At 47.6% G+C, this 17,405-nt stretch overlaps 1 protein-coding gene across 1 annotated transcript; it reads right to left on the bottom strand.

The window, feature by feature from the left end:
* Window positions 1-394: 394 nt before the first annotated feature.
* Window positions 395-16,946, bottom strand: LOC311224632 (transmembrane emp24 domain-containing protein 11; the record flags this gene model as incomplete). The annotated part of the gene is made up of 5 exons (XM_084309698.1): window positions 395-544; window positions 2,215-2,361; window positions 13,320-13,445; window positions 13,969-14,063; window positions 16,817-16,946. 5 exons carry the CDS (start codon window positions 16,944-16,946, stop codon window positions 395-397), a joined length of 648 nt encoding a protein of 215 aa, XP_084165824.1.
* Between the last annotated feature and the right edge of the window lie 459 nt (window positions 16,947-17,405).

The raw sequence follows: 17,405 nt of genomic DNA, 5'->3' as shown, positions 1-17,405 counted from the left end.
AATGACCCACTGTAAATCACAATGTGGTTATTAACCCAGCATTTACAGCCATTACTAATGTTAACAAACCATTTACAGCCACAAAATACAGCAAATACAATTATTAAAAAGTCAGTTACAATTATTAAAAAGTTAGCCTTCCTGTTGTGTTAGTATGTATGAACAGCTCAGGTATAGAGAATGAAAACATGTCTCCTTATACACAGTTTGTCTTGGTGGTGGTGGGGCTTGCAAACTGTAGGCTAAGTTGACACCAGCTTCATAGCAATTAATGTGTATTTCTCAGAATCCAATGCATTTATTCTGCACTGGTATGTGAGTATGTCAATACCAGTTGTAAACAAGGCATAAGATCACCAAGAAGAAACCATGTTATCGGGCTAAAGGTTTCTCATCAGACCAGCTTCTTGGCTATTAGAAAGTCCTTGAGTCTCTTCATCTGCCAGGCTCCGACGGCCAGCAGGATGGAGGTCTGGATCACAGCCCACCACAGAACGTTACCATTGGTGTCCTCGCTGATCTGACGGAACATCTCCTCTTTCAGCTGGGGGGGCAGAAGAGGGAGGATTAGGGGGAGAAAAGACAGAAAGGCAGGTTGGAAGTAGTCAGATAGTGGAGGTGGATAGTGGTAGATTGAAGGATGGGGGAGGGCGGATAATAGTTTATAAGAGTCAAACAGTGTCAGAATGCATAATGAATATGTTGTCGATACAATGTCAATATGGATGTCACTTTTCTGGCAAGACTATTTGGTGGCCATAATAATTTATTAACTTAAGATATTCATAATATCTTGTCACCTGCAGATATGTGAATAATACTATAATATACACATTTTACCTTGTGTTTTATATATTTTTTTGTATGTACTGTATGTGTGTTGTTTTTGACTGCAATGCAATTTCCACAATTCCCCCTTCCCCTTATCTTATCTTTTAATAATATAAGATATTCCTTTATTGAACACCTTGGGGAAATTCGGCAGTCATAGCCGCATGGGGGAGGGGAGGTACAGGTATGGGCAGGGTAATAATACAATTAATTTATAGAGAGAAGCGCCTTACTCAGACTCAAGGACACTTTACAAGAGAGGTAAGCTGTATAAAAGAGGGGGTAAAAATACAGGAAAAATGACCTGGACCCCCCGAGATAAACATACTGCCACCTGTTGGTCAGGTAGGATGTGAACCAGGACAGGGGGGTACCAGTGATGCCAAGGACACTTTCCAGACGGTCTAGGACAGGGGTCGGCAACCTGCGGCTCCGGAGCCGCATGCGGCTCTTTAGCCAATCAGCTGCGGCTCCCTGGTAAAAAATAATAATAATATATATATATATTTTCTTTTTTTAACTTTTTTTTCTCTTATTTTGGAGATCGATGTCATACTGTGACACTGCAATGTCATCAACAAAAATATTTAGTCAACTAAAATATTTCATAAACTAAAATATACAGTACGTCACACCCCGCGCCTCTCCCTGCCGTCTGCAAGTGGCTAATCTTGAGTTTCCGACCCCCCAGTAAGCTAACCATGGATAAATCCAAAAAAAGGAAAGTCAGAGGAAAATAGAGGGTTTAATTCAGCGTGGACAGATTAATTTGCTTTCACGACTAACGATGCAGGCTTACCTGTATGCCTGATATGTGGTGAGAAATTTGCGAACAACAAAAAATGTACACAAATAAGGGAAGGACTCAAATAGAGCTGCATAGTTCAGGGTTTTATTTCAAAGTAGGTCTACACATGGTAGTCTTTTTTCAAAGTGGACTACTTTTTATTTGATAAATGTTCCACAAATAAGGGAAGGACTCAAATAGAGCTGCATAGTTCAGGGTTTTATTTCAAAGTCGGTCTACAGACACCAGTGTCTTGTCTCCTCTTCTGTGTTTTATTTAAAAATAGGTCTCTACACAGCCAGTCTTTTTTCTCCTCTTCATAAGAGTTTGAGGTTTTCCTTTGTTATAACAGGTAAAAACAGCAATAAAAAGTCAAAACATTTCTTTTTGTTGCTTTATAATTCCATGAATACAACAAACTGTGTGCTATAAGTATAAAGTATAATAAATCGCAAACGCCCTATCGAATAAAGAATTTGAATCTACATAATGCAGTATGCACAAGGTACCCTCATAATAATAGCCTCCGAGGGGTCCCGCAACCCTCAGGTTGAGAACCACTCTGCCAGTAGGGTTAGTAAAACGTAGACTCTTACCCTCTGGTACTCCTGCTGTCTGGTGATGTACACCATCTGGTCCATCAGGTGTCTGGTGTTGCCCTCCAGCGCCGCCAGGTTGTCCTTGGTCTTCCCAGCGCTGTGGTCGATGGCATGCTCCCCCATCTGAACGTCCAAGTGGAGCTTCTGCACAGAGAGAGAGAGAGAGAGAGAGAGAGAGAGAGAGAGAGAGAGAGAGAGAGAGAGGAGTACATCCTGTAAGAATTTCCAGTTTTCTTTTCTGGCGAAGGTGAAAAGTCGTCCGTTTTGCAGCGGATGGACTAAAAGATATGGTCATGTGATCATGTGTTTGTGTTCACCAGGCATGCAGTGGTGGTCAAACGCGGTTAAACGCTGTTTAGGCTACGTCACTGAGGGAGATTGTTTTGATTCAGTTTTCTTTAATGAAATCTGTTCTCTCAAATCCCAGCTAGAGAACCTCGTCGCGCCGTATACCCCGGCCGGCACTTATCACCTAGACTTTGCATAACAAGCCCTGTAGGTGGGGGGTTGCTTGATCTCCCGACTGGAAGGATGAGACAAGTTGTGCTTCAGTCTGAAGGAAACTGTCCTTCAGTAAACTAACTCTAAGTTACATTGTTAATTTAGTTTGTATTTACTTTTTTAGTTGAAGTTAATTCAATTAAAGAAATTGTAACTACAATTACATTTAAAACATTGTTATGCATAATAATCATCTGTTCTGTGTGCAACCGAGGGAACATGTATGCGCGTGCACGTGCGCAGGAGCGCGCGTGCACGTGGCGTTTGGCCTACTGTCATATTACGACTGCACCACTGGTGTTCACCATGAGCATGTGATTTCCGTCGTCAACTAAAAACACACTTCTTCAATCAATATCTAAAAAAAAAATAAACTACTAACCTTCTTTTACTATCATGCACTTTGCTACTAGGGAGGCTTATGGAATTGTCAATCAGCAGTCAAGAAAGCTGACTTCATTACTGCCTACGCCCATAGTCAAAATCTGCAGCTCCTGGCTATAACTGAGACCTGGATAACCCCCAATAACTCATCAACACCTGCAGCATTATCTACAAACTATAACTTCACTCACACACCTCGACCTTCCAGACGGGGTGGAGGCACTGGCCTCATGACATCTCCTTCATGGACTACAAAATTAACACCTCTCCCAGCACTGTCACTCTCCTCTTTTGAATATCATGCAGTATCTGTCTCTAATCCTTTCAATCTCACCATTGTTACACTCTACCGCCCTCCAGGTCCGCTCGATCACTTCACAGATGAGCTGGACATGCTTCTAAGCTCCTTACCGGAAGATGGTACCCCTCTCCTTCTATTGGGCGACTTCAACCTGCCTGACTCATCTCAGTCAGTCATAGTAGTCTCCCTCCTACAATCATTTGACCTGACTCCCACTGCCATGCCTCCCACCCACAAAGCAGGCAACTCCTTGGATCTCATATTTTCCCGTAACTCCAGCATCATTAACACCACGGTAACTCTCCTACATGTATCTGACCATTCCTTCATATCCTTCTCACTAACTCTCATGCTTAACCGAAAGGTCTTCACCCCAACTCAAACCGTCTCACTCAGACGCAACCTGCCCTCCCTATCCCCCTCCACCCTCTCCTCTGACATACTGTCCGCTCTACCTTTGAGTGACACCTTCTCTGCTCTCTCCACAGAGATGGCAACCTCCACCCTCCTCTCAGCCCTTGCAACCTCCTTCGACAAGCTCTGTCCCCTCGTTGAGAAACCTGCCCGCCGTTCCCCACCCAGTCCATGGCTGACAGATCCAGTGAGAGAACAAAGACAGGTCCTGAGAGCAGCTGAAAGGAAGTATAGAAAGTCACGCCTCACTGCTGACATCGACACATATCACAACCTCTTGTTAACATTCTCCAAAACCATTACTAATGCCAAAGCTTCTTTCTTTCACCATAGGATCGAGGCCTCTGCCAAGAATCTTCGCAAACTGCATGCTACCATGTCCTCCCTCCTCACTCCCCCCCCACCCCCCCCCTCATCTTTCTCTGCCGAAGACTTTGCGATCTTCTTTGAGGAAAAAGTGGAGAACATCCGCAGCTCCTTCTCCCAACCCCCACCCATTCCAAATGCTGAATCGAGAACCTCATCCTTCACTCTGTCATCTTTCTCTCCCATTACAGAAGCCGAGACCCTGACACTGGTAATGTCGAACCGTCCGACTACATGCCAGCTGGACCGGCTACCTTCCCCACTCCTCCAGACCATAGCACCAGACATCCTCCCATTCCTAACTGCAACCATCAACTCCTCACTCAACTCGGGGGTGGTCCCCACCTCCCTAAAACAAGCCAGAGTCACGCCCCTCATAAAAAAACCATCCCTGAACCCTACCGTCATAGGCAACTACCGTCCTGTCTCTCTTCTCTCCTTCCTTTCTAAAACACTTGAACGTGCTGTATCCAACCAACTTACTGCTTATCTCTTACAGAATGACCTCCTAGACCCTAATCAGTCAGGCTTCAGAACTGGTCACTCCACAAAGACAGCCCTCATTGCGGTCACAGAGGCACTTCACTTAGCAAAAGCGAAAGGCCTCTCCTCTGTCCTGATTCTCCTAGATCTATCTGCAGCCTTCGACACAGTCAACCACCAGATCCTCCTCGCGGCCCTCGCAGGAATGGGAGTGGCTGGCTCTGCGCTGACATGGTTGTCATCATACCTCAATGACCGCTCCTACCAGGTGTCATGGAGAGGGACCCTGTCGGCCACCCGCCCCCTGCGGACGGGTGTCCCCCAGGGCTCGGTTTTAGGACCCCTTCTCTTCTCCCTCTACACTAAATCACTGGGTAACATTATCATGTCTCATGGCTTCTCCTACCACTGTTATGCCGACGATACTCAACTCTTCCTCTCCTTCCCTCCCTCAGATATCCACATCTCTGAGCGGATCTCGGCCTGTCTGTCCGACATCTCCGCCTGGATGACGACCAACCACCTCAAACTGAACCTAAGCAAAACAGAATTGCTCCACCTGCTGGCCAAATCCTCCCCCCTGACCGACCTTTCCATCACAGTCGAGAATGCAGCTGTGACCGCGTCCCCGACCGCCAAGAACCTTGGTGTAACTGAGGGGTTACAAAACCCTGACTGTATTAAAGATTGTGATAGATTAAACCACTACTACATATTATTATTATTATTATTATTACTTGCCAGACAGTACAGTTAATTATGGCAGACACTCAAATAGACGGCACGGTGACAAAGAGATATCATTTACAGTATTTATTATTATGCAGAAGATACAACTGATAATTACTGGGTCGCTCTTTTATGGCGAATGATATTAAGAAAGTCAGAGAGTAGCAAAGTCAGTGGGAATGAATAATTCCTAGGCTAGGTATACTAGACCAGACGCCGCCTGGCGTGGGATGGCAATATAGGGGGGCAAAACGAGGGTACAGCTGGAGACTGGTAATATCCTCCCACAGAGTTGTAAGCTCCAGAGGAATGAAGAATACACAGATACTCAGGCTGGTCACTTGAAGAAAAGGGGTTCTCATACGGATCCGGTCTTTATAATCCAAGTGCTCAGTAGCAAGGTAATAGCTGTAATCCAATGCCCGATAGCAATGATGATAGCCAGCCAGCTTCGTCCCCGAAGCTAGCCCGATGTAGAATCTTCAGGGTAGTTAAATCCAAACGACGAGGGTATTAACGATGCTCTTCTCCACGGTACTACATTTCCACAATCACTATAATCCAACCAATAATGGTTCTACAATATCACCGCGGTAGGTTCCAATGCGCACATGTCCAATAGTTCTGCTACTAGGCCCACCTCGTGTTCGGATACTAATTACTTTAAGTCCACACACACTTGTTAAGGTTCACGCTAGTTACTAAACGAACAAACTGCTTGTTAATGCTGCACACCGAACGAACTGCTGTAATACGATTCACACTAAATGACGACTCTTTACTTCACCTTAAGTTAGGTCGAACTTGACTCTGCTACTATACGCTAGGTTCAACTACTGCTGTTGCATTACTCCGGACGAACTTCACGTTACTGCATTAGGTCGAACCGGTACGAACTGCTACTGTTTGCGCCTTCCACCATATATATACTTAGAGGGCTTTCTAGTGCGCAGCCGAAGCTCTTGTCTGGAATCAATGCGCTGGCCCCAGGCATGTCTCAACTTGTCCAGACTCGTCTTTGAACTTGTCTGAAGGGCGCGATTCTCTGGCGCCGCCAACGTCAAGGGCATTATCCAATGAGGAAAGCGAATAATGCTATGATTCAAACGGAGGCTTAAAGGGATATAGCTTATATATATAAATAATATACAAGTTATCTAAAACAATAAAACGTAGATTCTCAGTGTTAATCTGGCCCTTCACAACAGCCGCCTCCTAATTAGTCTGCACCTAATTAGTAAATAAAGGCACAGATTAATATTAGTGTCCGGTCAACTTCTCCATACTTTGTTATGAGGAGTTGGAACAATCTACAAAGTCAGTGGGTCATGGTCGTCGTCAGGGGAGTCAGGGATCTCCGGCAGCTCTATCAACTTAGCCACAGGGTGGGTGTAAGTCCGCCCTTGGACGATGACTTCTGCCGCTCTGACCTTCCCATCTGCACCAGTAATCACTCTGCTCACGCGGCCGGCCGGCCACGTAGCTCGGGGTAGTGACTGGTCTATTATCATGACGACTGTGTCCACCTTCAGGTTGTCCCTGTCCTTTACCCACTTCTGACGGGCTGGAAGGGATGGTAGGTAGCGTAGGAGGAAGCGGGCCCAAGACTGGTCGATCTGTGCTTGGTTGGGTCTCCACATCCTCCGTCCGTTCCTGTCGTCCTGTCTGTACACCGTCTGAGGAAGGGCCGGGTCCGGCCGCCCCATCAAGAGGTAGTTTGGGGTGATGGGTTCGAGGTCAGCTACGTCGCTTGGAGCGTAGCTGAGGGGGGTGGAGTTCGGAACTCCCTCTTCTTGAGCCCACGGTTCTCTCACAGGCATCTTCGTCCGCTTCAAGAGTGGGGTGGCGTGTCTGAACACTCCGTCGACCTCGACCCTCTTAGTCTTCTGCTCGAGAAGAGCTATGGCGTACTTGTCCTCCTTGGAGCGAACTAGTTTACGTTCGTTCTTGAATGGCAGCGAGTCTAATGTCCATAGTCTCTCGACGTGCTGCAAGAGGGTAGTGTCTTGGTCGCTCACCTTAGTGTAAAGGCAGCGTGTGGACGTTGGTTGGCTGGCAGGTCCGTAGAGGGGGCCCTGGAGCATCCACACCAGTCGGATCTTAACCGCGGCTGGGCATCCTTTGGGTCCGATGTGGGCCGCCTTGGTTGGGACAATGAGGTCCGCGTGGTCGGAGCCGATGAGTAGGGTCGGTGTAGCTCCGCTGATGAGCGGTATGGGCAGTAGGCGTAGGTGGTCGTACTTCTCCATCAGCTGTTGGATGGGGTAGTCGTAGCTTGACAGACCTATGTCGTCGCTTGTGAACGCCTTGGTGATGCTGTACCGCTTCTCGGGCTGCTCGACCGCTGTTATTGTGAATGAGACGTTTTCACCCTTTATTGTTTTTAGGTCTCGACTAATGGTAAGGATTGTCATTGTTTCCTCGGTACCCCGCAGGCCCAACTGGGTCGCGGCGGAAGCGAGGAGGAGGGTCTTTTCTGACCCGTCGTCAAGGACGGCGTAGGTGTCGAGGACCTTGTCCTCGTAGCTCAGGAGCACTCGGACCACCTTGATGAGCACTCGGGGGCTCCCACTATATGCGGGTCGATGTGGAGCACTTCTGTTGGTGAGTTGCCTTGTAGGGCTAATCTCCGCTTGGGGGCCTCGCACAGTGATTCGTGGTAAGTGGCGTCTGGGGGGTCGGCCTCAATCCACTGATCCATTTCGGCGATGGTCAGTCCCTTGAACGCGTCGCACTGTGCCAGCCAGTGTCCTCTGTTGCAGTAATAACATGTGATCTTCCATCCCTCTTTGGCGGGGGGGTGAAGACTGGTCCGTGGTGACACCGACTCGGCCTGGTACATCACCGTGATGGGCCTACTTTGGTTTCCTGGTGGGCGTTTATTGCTCTCGTGCAGGACTTCTAGGTGGGCGCCGTCACACTTGCCGCACCTTTTCTTAAGGCGGCACTCAGCTGCCATGTGGCCACGCGCGCAGCGGAAGCAGCGGCGGTTATCCTTAAGCCACTGACCTATTTCGGCTGTAGTCAGTCCTTTGAAGGCGTCGCACTGTGACAGCCAGTGTTCACTGTCGCAGTACTGACAGGCAGCCTTCCATTTCTCCTTGGCGTGGGGGTTGTGACTCGTCTGCCGTGACACCACCTCGGCCTGGTGCATCACGGTGACGGGCCTGCTGTTGTCTTTAAACCTTCTCGGTCCATCGTTAGTGTTAGAGCCGCCCCACGCGAAGGTGTCGATCCGTAGGCTGCTGACCTCTCTGGCTAAGAAGTCAGCAAGGTCTAGGAGTGATTGTTCTGGGCCGTGGGGGTCACGGTGATCTCTTTGCCGCCGAAAACGTTCTTGGCGGGATGGGGGGAGCTTCTCTAATATCCGCTCCACGTTGGAGTTGGCGTATAACTCGTGCATCCCCTTCTCTCTTTGTGACCCGAGCATCCCTACCAGGGATTGTACTTTAATGGATAGGTCATCCAGGGCTCTATTGTCTTTAGCTGGGGGGAGACGTTCAATCTCCCGTATCTCTTGAATTACATAGTCCCATGTACGTCCATAACGCGCGTCGAGGGCCACCAGGGCATCAGAGTAGGGGGTCCTTGAGTTAGAATATGCCAGCGCTATGTTGTGCGCTCTGGGTACTTTAAGGTGCTTGAGGAGGATGGCATATTTGTAGGACTCGTCCTGTACTCCGGACATAATGGTCTCTAAACACATGCGCAGTTCGGTATACTGCGCTCTGTCTTCACGCGTAAAGTCTGGGAATGTGGGTGTCCCAATGTAAGATGCCATGGATGGCTGTGACACTGATGCGCATAGGGGGAGAGGCCTCCTTGGCGAGTCTCCCCGTACGTGGGGTCGTGGGTTCGTGCTGGGTGGGAACCAGAGGCCGGGCCCCCAGGTACTGCTCCTCGGTGCTGACTGTTGATTAAACTCACCCCTGGGACGGGTTGGGGGTTCGTAACGCATCGTCTCGGGGCTGAGGTCGGGGCTGTACTGGTCCTCCTGGTCCGAGATGGGTTGGTGCGTGTGGGCTTTATGTCCTCCCTCGTCCTCCGCTAGGCTTTGTAGTCGCTTGGTTAGTTTCTCGGCGACGTAGGCAGGTTCTTCCCGTTGGCTGGTTCCCGTGTAGATTGGTCGGGGAGGGGAAGGTGCCCTCGACCCGTGTCGTGATGATCTCCGGGAGCTCCGGGTGGAGGAGTGGGGAGTCACCCTCTGGAGCCCTTGCTCCATCATTTGCGCCTGCAGACGGTCTCGTTCCGCCTCGCGCTGGGCATTGGCTGCGTCGCGCTGTGCCTCGCGTTGCGCATTGGCGCGGTCTCGCTGGATGTTTTCTTCAGTCTGGAGGCGCCTCTCTTCCAGTCTGATGGTCATCGCGGCGTCAGCCTGGAGGCGACTCTCTTCCAGTCGGATATGTTCGCGCTCGCTCTGTAGGCGGTTACGCTCACTCTCTTGTTGCGCTTGGAGACGTTCTCTTTCCAGTCTGATGTGTGCGCGCTCACTCTCTCGTTGCGCTTGGAGACGTTCTCTTTCCGTTGCAGAATGTTCGCGCTCACTCTGTTGTTGCGCTTGGAGACATTCTCGCTCACCCTGGATGCGGTCTCTTTCGGTTGAAGCTGTCAGCGTGGCGATCAAGACCTGCGCCAGCCTCTGGTCGGTCTCGCTCGGGGATGACGCTGATGAGGGTGATCTGTAGTTGACAGGACTTGGCGTTGACCTGTTCTCTTTATGTGCTCCGAGGTCCATCTCGGGTGCGCGCTCTTTATCCTCTTGCGCTCCGAGGTCCATCTCGGTGGCGCTGTCTTTATCCTCTGGCGCTCCGAGGTCCATCTCGGTGGCGCTGTGGTCTTTGGGCATAGTCACGTCATGTCCCGCTTGTCCCCCCCCCGTGAGCTAAGTCAGTTTCGTTTAAACCAGCTTGGGTCTCTACTAGTGGGGCCGACAAGTCGATAGGGTTGGGCATACTTAAACTATTAGTTTTATCCGTGCTTAACGTCTTTTTAGATAAGCTAGGAGGTAAAACGACAGCGTAGTCCTCCAATTGTGGAGGGGGCTGACGTTGGCGCCTAGGGCGCGCTAGTTTGGGAGAGCCGTTTGGAAAGTGTCCGCCGCTGGCCATATTACTATTAATATGATTTGTATTACTCCGGGAGGGTCATCAAAGAGAAGTCGCCTATTCTCAGTCCTTGCCCCACAATGGTGGAATGAACTACCCACCCCAGTCAGGACAGCCGAATCACGTCCAATCTTTCGCCGTCGACTAAAGACGCACTTCTTCAACCATTATCTGAATTAAAAAAAATAAAAATAAAAAATATATATATATATATAAAAAAAAAAAATCTAACCCTAACTAACCGTACTGTCATGCACTTGTCCTAATAAACTAACCTACACTGTAGCACTCAACACTTTGATAAACATTGTTGCTCAGCTGATAGAGTTGTGCCCTTCCTGATGGCTTGTCGTACAGAACTTGTAAGTCGCTTTGGATAAAAGCGTCAGCTAAATGACTAAATGTAAATGTAAATGTAAATGTATTACTGATACCCTCCGGCTCGAAGGACCAATTGTAACTGAGGGGTTACAAAACCCTGACTGTATTAAAGATTGTGATAGATTAAACCACTACTACATATTATTATTATTATTATTACTTGCCAGACAGTACAGTTAATTATGGCAGACACTCAAATAGACGGCACGGTGACAAAGAGATATCATTTACAGTATTTATTATTATGCAGAAGATACAACTGATAATTACTGGGTCGCTCTTTTATGGCGAATGATATTAAGAAAGTCAGAGAGTAGCAAAGTCAGTGGGAATTAATAATTCCTAGGCTAGGTATACTAGACCAGACGCCACCTGGCGTGGGATGGCAATATAGGGGGGCAAAACGAGGGTACAGCTGGAGACTGGTAATATCCTCCCACAGAGTTGTAAGCTCCAGAGGAATGAAGAATACACGGATACTCAGGCTGGTCACTTGAAGAAAAGGGGTTCTCATACGGATCCGGTCTTTATAATCCAAGTGCTCAGTAGCAAGGTAATAGCTGTAATCCAATGCCCGATAGCAATGATGATAGCCAGCCAGCTTCGTCCCCGAAGCTAGCCCGATGTAGAATCTTCAGGGTAGTTAAATCCAAACGACGAGGGTATTAACGATGCTCTTCTCCACGGTACTACGTTTCCACAATCACTATAATCCAACCAATAATGGTTCTACAATATCGCCGCGGTAGGTTCCAATGCGCACATGTCCAATAGTTCTGCTACTAGGCCCACCTCGTGTTCGGATACTAATTACTTTAAGTCCACACACACTTGTTAAGGTTCACGCTAGTTACTAAACGAACGAACTGCTTGTTAATGCTGCACACCGAACGAACTGCTGTAATACGATTCACACTAAATGATGACTCTTTACTTCACCTTAAGTTAGGTCGAACTTGACTCTGCTACTATACGCTAGGTTCAACTACTGCTGTTGCATTACTCCGGACGAACTTCACGTTACTGCATTAGGTCGAACCGGTACGAACTGCTACTGTTTGCGCCTTCCACCATATATATACTTAGAGGGCTTTCTAGTGCGCAGCCGAAGCTCTTGTCTGGAATCAATGCGCTGGCCCCAGGCATGTCTCAACTTGTCCAGACTCGTCTTTGAACTTGTCTGAAGGGCGCGATTCTCTGGCGCCGCCAACGTCAAGGGCATTATCCAATGAGGAAAGCGAATAATGCTATGATTCAAACGGAGGCTTAAAGGGATATAGCTTATATATATAAATAATATAAAAGTTATATAAAACAATAAAACGTAGATTCTCAGTGTTAATCTGGCCCTTCACAACACTTGGTGTTGTCCTCGACGACCAGTTGAACTTCTCTGCTCACATCGCAGCGACAACCAGAACCTGCCGATTCCTCCTGAGCAACGTCAGAAGGATCCGCCCCTTCCTGACAAAAGAAGCCACCCAACTCCTCGTCCAATCAACAGTCATCTCCCGCCTCGACTACTGCAACGCACTGCTCGCTGGCCTCCCGGCCACTGCCACTAAGCCTCTTCAACTCATTCAGAACGCAGCGGCCCGCCTGATCTCAAACCTACCGAAGTCGGCCCATGTCACCCCACTTCTTAGGGACCTGCACTGGCTCCCCATTGCTGCACGAATCCGCTTCAAGGCCCTCGACCTAGCATACCGTGCGGCAAAGGGAACTGCTCCCGCCTACCTCCGGTCAATGGTCTCTAACTACACACCCTCAAGACCCCTACGCTCTGCATCTTCTGGCCGCCTCAGACCTACTCCTATCCAAGCTCCGGGAGGGTCATCAAAGAGAAGTCGCCTATTCTCATTCCTTGCCCCACAATGGTGGAATGAACTACCCACCCCAGTTAGGACAGCCGAAACACGTCCAATCTTTCGCCGTCGACTAAAGACGCACTTCTTCAACCATTATCTGAATTAAAAAAAGAAAAGAAAAAAAACCATACTGTCATGCACTTGTCCTAATAAACTAACCTACACTGTAGCACTCAACACTTTGATGAACATTGTTACTCAGCTGATAGAGTTGTGCCCTTCCTGATGGCTTGTCGTAAAGAACTTCGCTTTGGATAAAAGCGTCAGCTAAATGACTAAATGTAAATGTAAATGTACTAAGTTATCTACCTTGCCTATATTACTACCTACTATGCTTGTTATTAATGCTAGTAATATGTCTATTCTACTATGCACTCAAGACTGTAACACTCAAGTTCAACACTGTTTGATGAACAATGTTATTTAGCTGCCAGAGTTGTACCCTTTCCGCTGACCTGCTGTACAGCACCTGTAAGTCGTCAGCTAAATGACTAAATGTAAATGTAATGTAACTAATGTGTTTATGTGTGTGTTTATGTTTATGTGTGTGTTTATGTGTGCACGTCGCACCATCTTCTGGGCAGTAAAGACGGAGAACCTGGTGGAGTTGGTCTGGAAACACAGGCTGTGTTGACCCGAGGCGTGAGACGTGAAGGTGAATTTACCACCTTTACCAAAGCGCTTCGTCAGCACCACCTAGGGGAGAGCAGCACACAGTACAGGGTAAATGTGTTGCATTTATATAGCGCGTTTATCCACAGCGCTTTACAACTTATGCCTCACATTCACACACAGACATCGGAGGCGACCGTGCGAGGTGGCGACCACTGCTCATCGGGAGCAATTAGGGGTTAAGTGTCTCGCTCAAGAACACTTCGACACACTGGCCGGGGAGGAGCGGGAATCAAACCGGGAACCTCCAGATAACCAGACGACTGCTCTACCTACCGAGCCACCCCTACGTATGTGCATCTGCTTCCTGAGTCACACCACGTTTTCTATATTCTCTGGGTTCAGTCACGATAGGATTTCCTCTAGTCTAGACCTTTGGTCAAACAGCTGGTCAAGCTTTGGTTCGTTAACATCTACTCACTCCACAACCGCACACTATAGGTCTAAGCACCTATAAAAGGCCACTTGTTTGGTTTGGCCTTCATACAGTAGGTGCACATAATATGTCTGTGTGTTGTCTGGGTTGTAGAACCTGAAGGTTCAGTACCTCATGGCTCGGGTCGTTCACCGTCACAGTCAGACCCAGGTGCGGAGAGTTGGCCATGGTCCGCTTCAGATTCCAGGGCTCCAGTAAGAAATAGCCTGAGAGGGAAACACACAGTGGTGGAAGAAGTACACAGTTCCTTTACTCAAGTACAAGTAGAAATACTCGCCAGGGTGGCGCACTACGCAACGCACTGCAGTGCAGCGCAGCCGTCCCGGGTTCGACTCCCGGACCCGGCGACCTTTGCCGAATGTCTTCCCCCATATCTCTCTAGTCTCTCCCATCCTCCCTCTCTGCCGGACTTGTATCCGAAATAAAGCAATAAAATGCAGAAAACAAATCTTAAAAAAAAATAAAGTACTCTGGTAAAAGTCCTCCATTTAAATTTTATTTAAAGTATTTGCTATTGAATGTACTTAAGTATCTAAAGTAAACGTATGAATTCTACATAACGTTTGTGTATCCATTGACCTCTATAGGTTAAAGTGGTATGTGGTCCAGTTAAGCTGCTCTGATTACGTCCTCTTGAAGTTGACAGGCTTCAAATGTGAAAGTATATCATCTTCATAAATTTGTGCCATGTTTGGAGTAAAAAGTACAATATTTCCTTTGAAATGTAGTAAAAGTATAAAGTTCCCTAAAATGAAAATACTCACGTTGTCATGGTTTTTGCCTTATTTCACCTTTCTGTGAGGGACAGCTGTCTATTTTTGCTTTATTTCACCTCTCTGTGAGGGATAGCTGTCAATCCCTGTTCCCTGTGGTTAATTGTCTCATGGGTCGGCAGGTGTGTGGGCTTGATTGCACCTGATGCAGTGCAGCTGCCTATGGCCATGTGGAGTCTATTTAAGTTTGGAGATTGCAGTGTCAACTGCTTTTTCATTTCCTAGTGTTGGCTGTCCTTTTGGTCACGCTCATTATATTGAAGTGTAGTCTGATCTCTGATTCAGAATTGAGCTTTATGGTAGTCATTCTTATTTTAGGCTACTCACGTGATTCTACACATAAACTCCCTTAGTCGAGGTTTATTGTTTAACTTTTTCCAATATAAACTCCTTTATTGGGAGATGTCCTTGTGGCTTATTTACTTTTATACTATACCTCTTTATTGAGAGTAGTCCTGTTTTTTGGGACTTGATTTATTTTCTTAATTACTCACTTTGAGATTTCCACCTGTAAAGGTTGTTTTCTGTTGTTTAATTTTTTCCCTCCTAAAATATCTGTGTAAGCAGTCTAGTGGTTGTCCGTTTCACGGATAACTTTAAGAGTCCCTGTTATCTGCTCATGACCCACACACACACACACAGCCCTCACACACGTAAAGTACAAGTAGCTCGAAATTGTACTTACAGTACTTGAGTAAAAGTACTTAGTTACTTTCCACCACTGGAAACACACACACACGTGCACGCGTGTAATACACAATATTAATGCTTGTAGTTCATAATAAATGTACAGATTGTATTTGTTTGTGGCATGGCTGTGTATTTTATATTGTACTTTATGATAAAACATAATGTGCTTGGCATTATTACATTACTGCCACGTGGTTGTTTGGTTGCATTACAGCGTGGCCTGCTGTGAGACACAATGAACTAGAAAACAAAAAAGTATCAAACTACATTAAACTGTAAGCCAAGCCAGAAATAGTCTTGTATTGCGTGGTGATTTTAATTACGTGTATTGAATTATATTTATTGTATTATATTTAATTTCATATTTCATCTCTCTCTCTCTCTCTCTCTCTCTCTCTCTCTCTCTCTCTCTCTCTCTCTCTCGCTCTCTCTCGCTCTCTTTCTCTCTCTCTTAATATATTCACTCTCTCTCTCTTAGGGGGCTTTACTCTCTCCCTTTCTCTCTCTCTCTCCCTCTCTCTGACTCTCCCTCTCTCTCTCTCCCCCTCTCTCTCTCTCTCCCCCCCCTCTCTCTCTCCCTATCCCTCTATCTCTCTCCCTCTCTCTCCCTACCCCTCTCACTCTCCCTACCCGTCTTTCTGTCTATCTCTCCCGCTCTCTCTCTCTGTCGCTGTCTGTCTCTCTCTCTCTCTCTCTCTCTCCCTCTGTATTTGTTGCAGCATTATTTTATTAGCTTGTAGAAACGATTGGTGCCCATTTTGTATTGTTGCTCTTTAAGAATCCGGACGGTAAACTGAAGTACTGTATACTGTAAGCCAAGCCAAGTCAGAAACAATAGGGCAATCTATTTTAACTGTAATTGTATAAATTAAACTGTGGATAACATAATACGACCCGATAAAATATTTTATAGGCTTTCTTTATTTCTTTTCAATTGTGGCTACCAGAACTTTATTGAATAATGAAATCCTAATGAAAACTCTGACTCTCTCTCTCTCTGTCTCATTCTCCCAGTGCCCCTCTCTTTTTCAACCCATGCCTAATTCATTCCATTCATACCTCTTTCTCTCTGTCCCTTGCTATCTGTCTTTTTGTTCTCTCCTACCCTTCATCTCTCTCACTCTCTTCCTCCCTCCTACCTCTCTCTCTCCCCCCTCTCTCTCTCTCTCTCTCTCTCTCTCTCTCTCTCTCTCTCTCGCTTTGTCTCTCTCCCTCCCGCTCTCCCTCCTGCTCTCCCCCTCTCTCTTCCTCTCTCTGCCCTCCCTCTCTCTTTCTCTCTCTGCCCCCCCTCTCTCTCTGCCCCCCCCCCCTCTCCCCCCTCTCTCTCTGCTCCCCCTCTCTCTCCCCCCTCTCTCTCTGCCCCCCCTCTCTCTCTGCTCCCCCTCTCTCTCCCCCCCTCTCTCTCTGCTCCCCCTCTCTCTCCCCCCCTCTCTCTCTGCGCCCCCCCTCTCCCCCCTCTCTCTCTCTGCCCCCCCCCCCCCCCCCCCTGGACTCACCAGTAACCAGCATGTCCTCAGGAATCTCTTCGATGATGCACTTCTGCTCCTGTTCTCCCAGATCAAAGTACATGGCAGCTGCCAGCAGCAGGTAGCTCTGAAGCACCAGGCCAACCTCCCACACGTGCATCCTGCTCCTCTGTATAATCACACCGCTGTACAAAATACTGAAAATGTTATTTGTACAGCAATGACCGATGTTGTTCTACTAAAAGTCTCACAGGTCACAGTCTTACCTCGCGAGTCAGAAACCCTATAATAAGTCTATACACTGTGTCCAGCACTGCATGCACTGGATCTAGTTTGAGTTTATCCGGGATCACAGTTCTAGTCAATTCTCTAGTGAGAATCTTGTAGGATTTTGTCGCCTCTATAGCTGGAGTCGCTGTAGTCTGTGGCCTGCAGTAAGTAGTGTGAGAGAGAGTTCTGGCGTCACGTGGGAACGAGATAGTTCTGCCGTGAGAACTTCACAGGTGCTGCTTTGAGTGACGAGACGTTCTACTGTGTGGGTGTGACTGGTTTAGCCAGGAGCCAATAGGAGAGCCGCTGACCTGTGACTGACTGCTAGTGTACTGACAGTACATCTACC

Source organism: Notolepis coatsorum (genome assembly GCF_963971535.1).
Source record: "Notolepis coatsorum genome assembly, chromosome: 1".
Classification (NCBI taxonomy): Eukaryota; Metazoa; Chordata; class Actinopteri; order Aulopiformes; family Paralepididae; genus Notolepis; species Notolepis coatsorum.
Note: the sequence above shows the minus strand (reverse complement) of the source record. Positions and strands in the feature narration are given on the sequence as shown.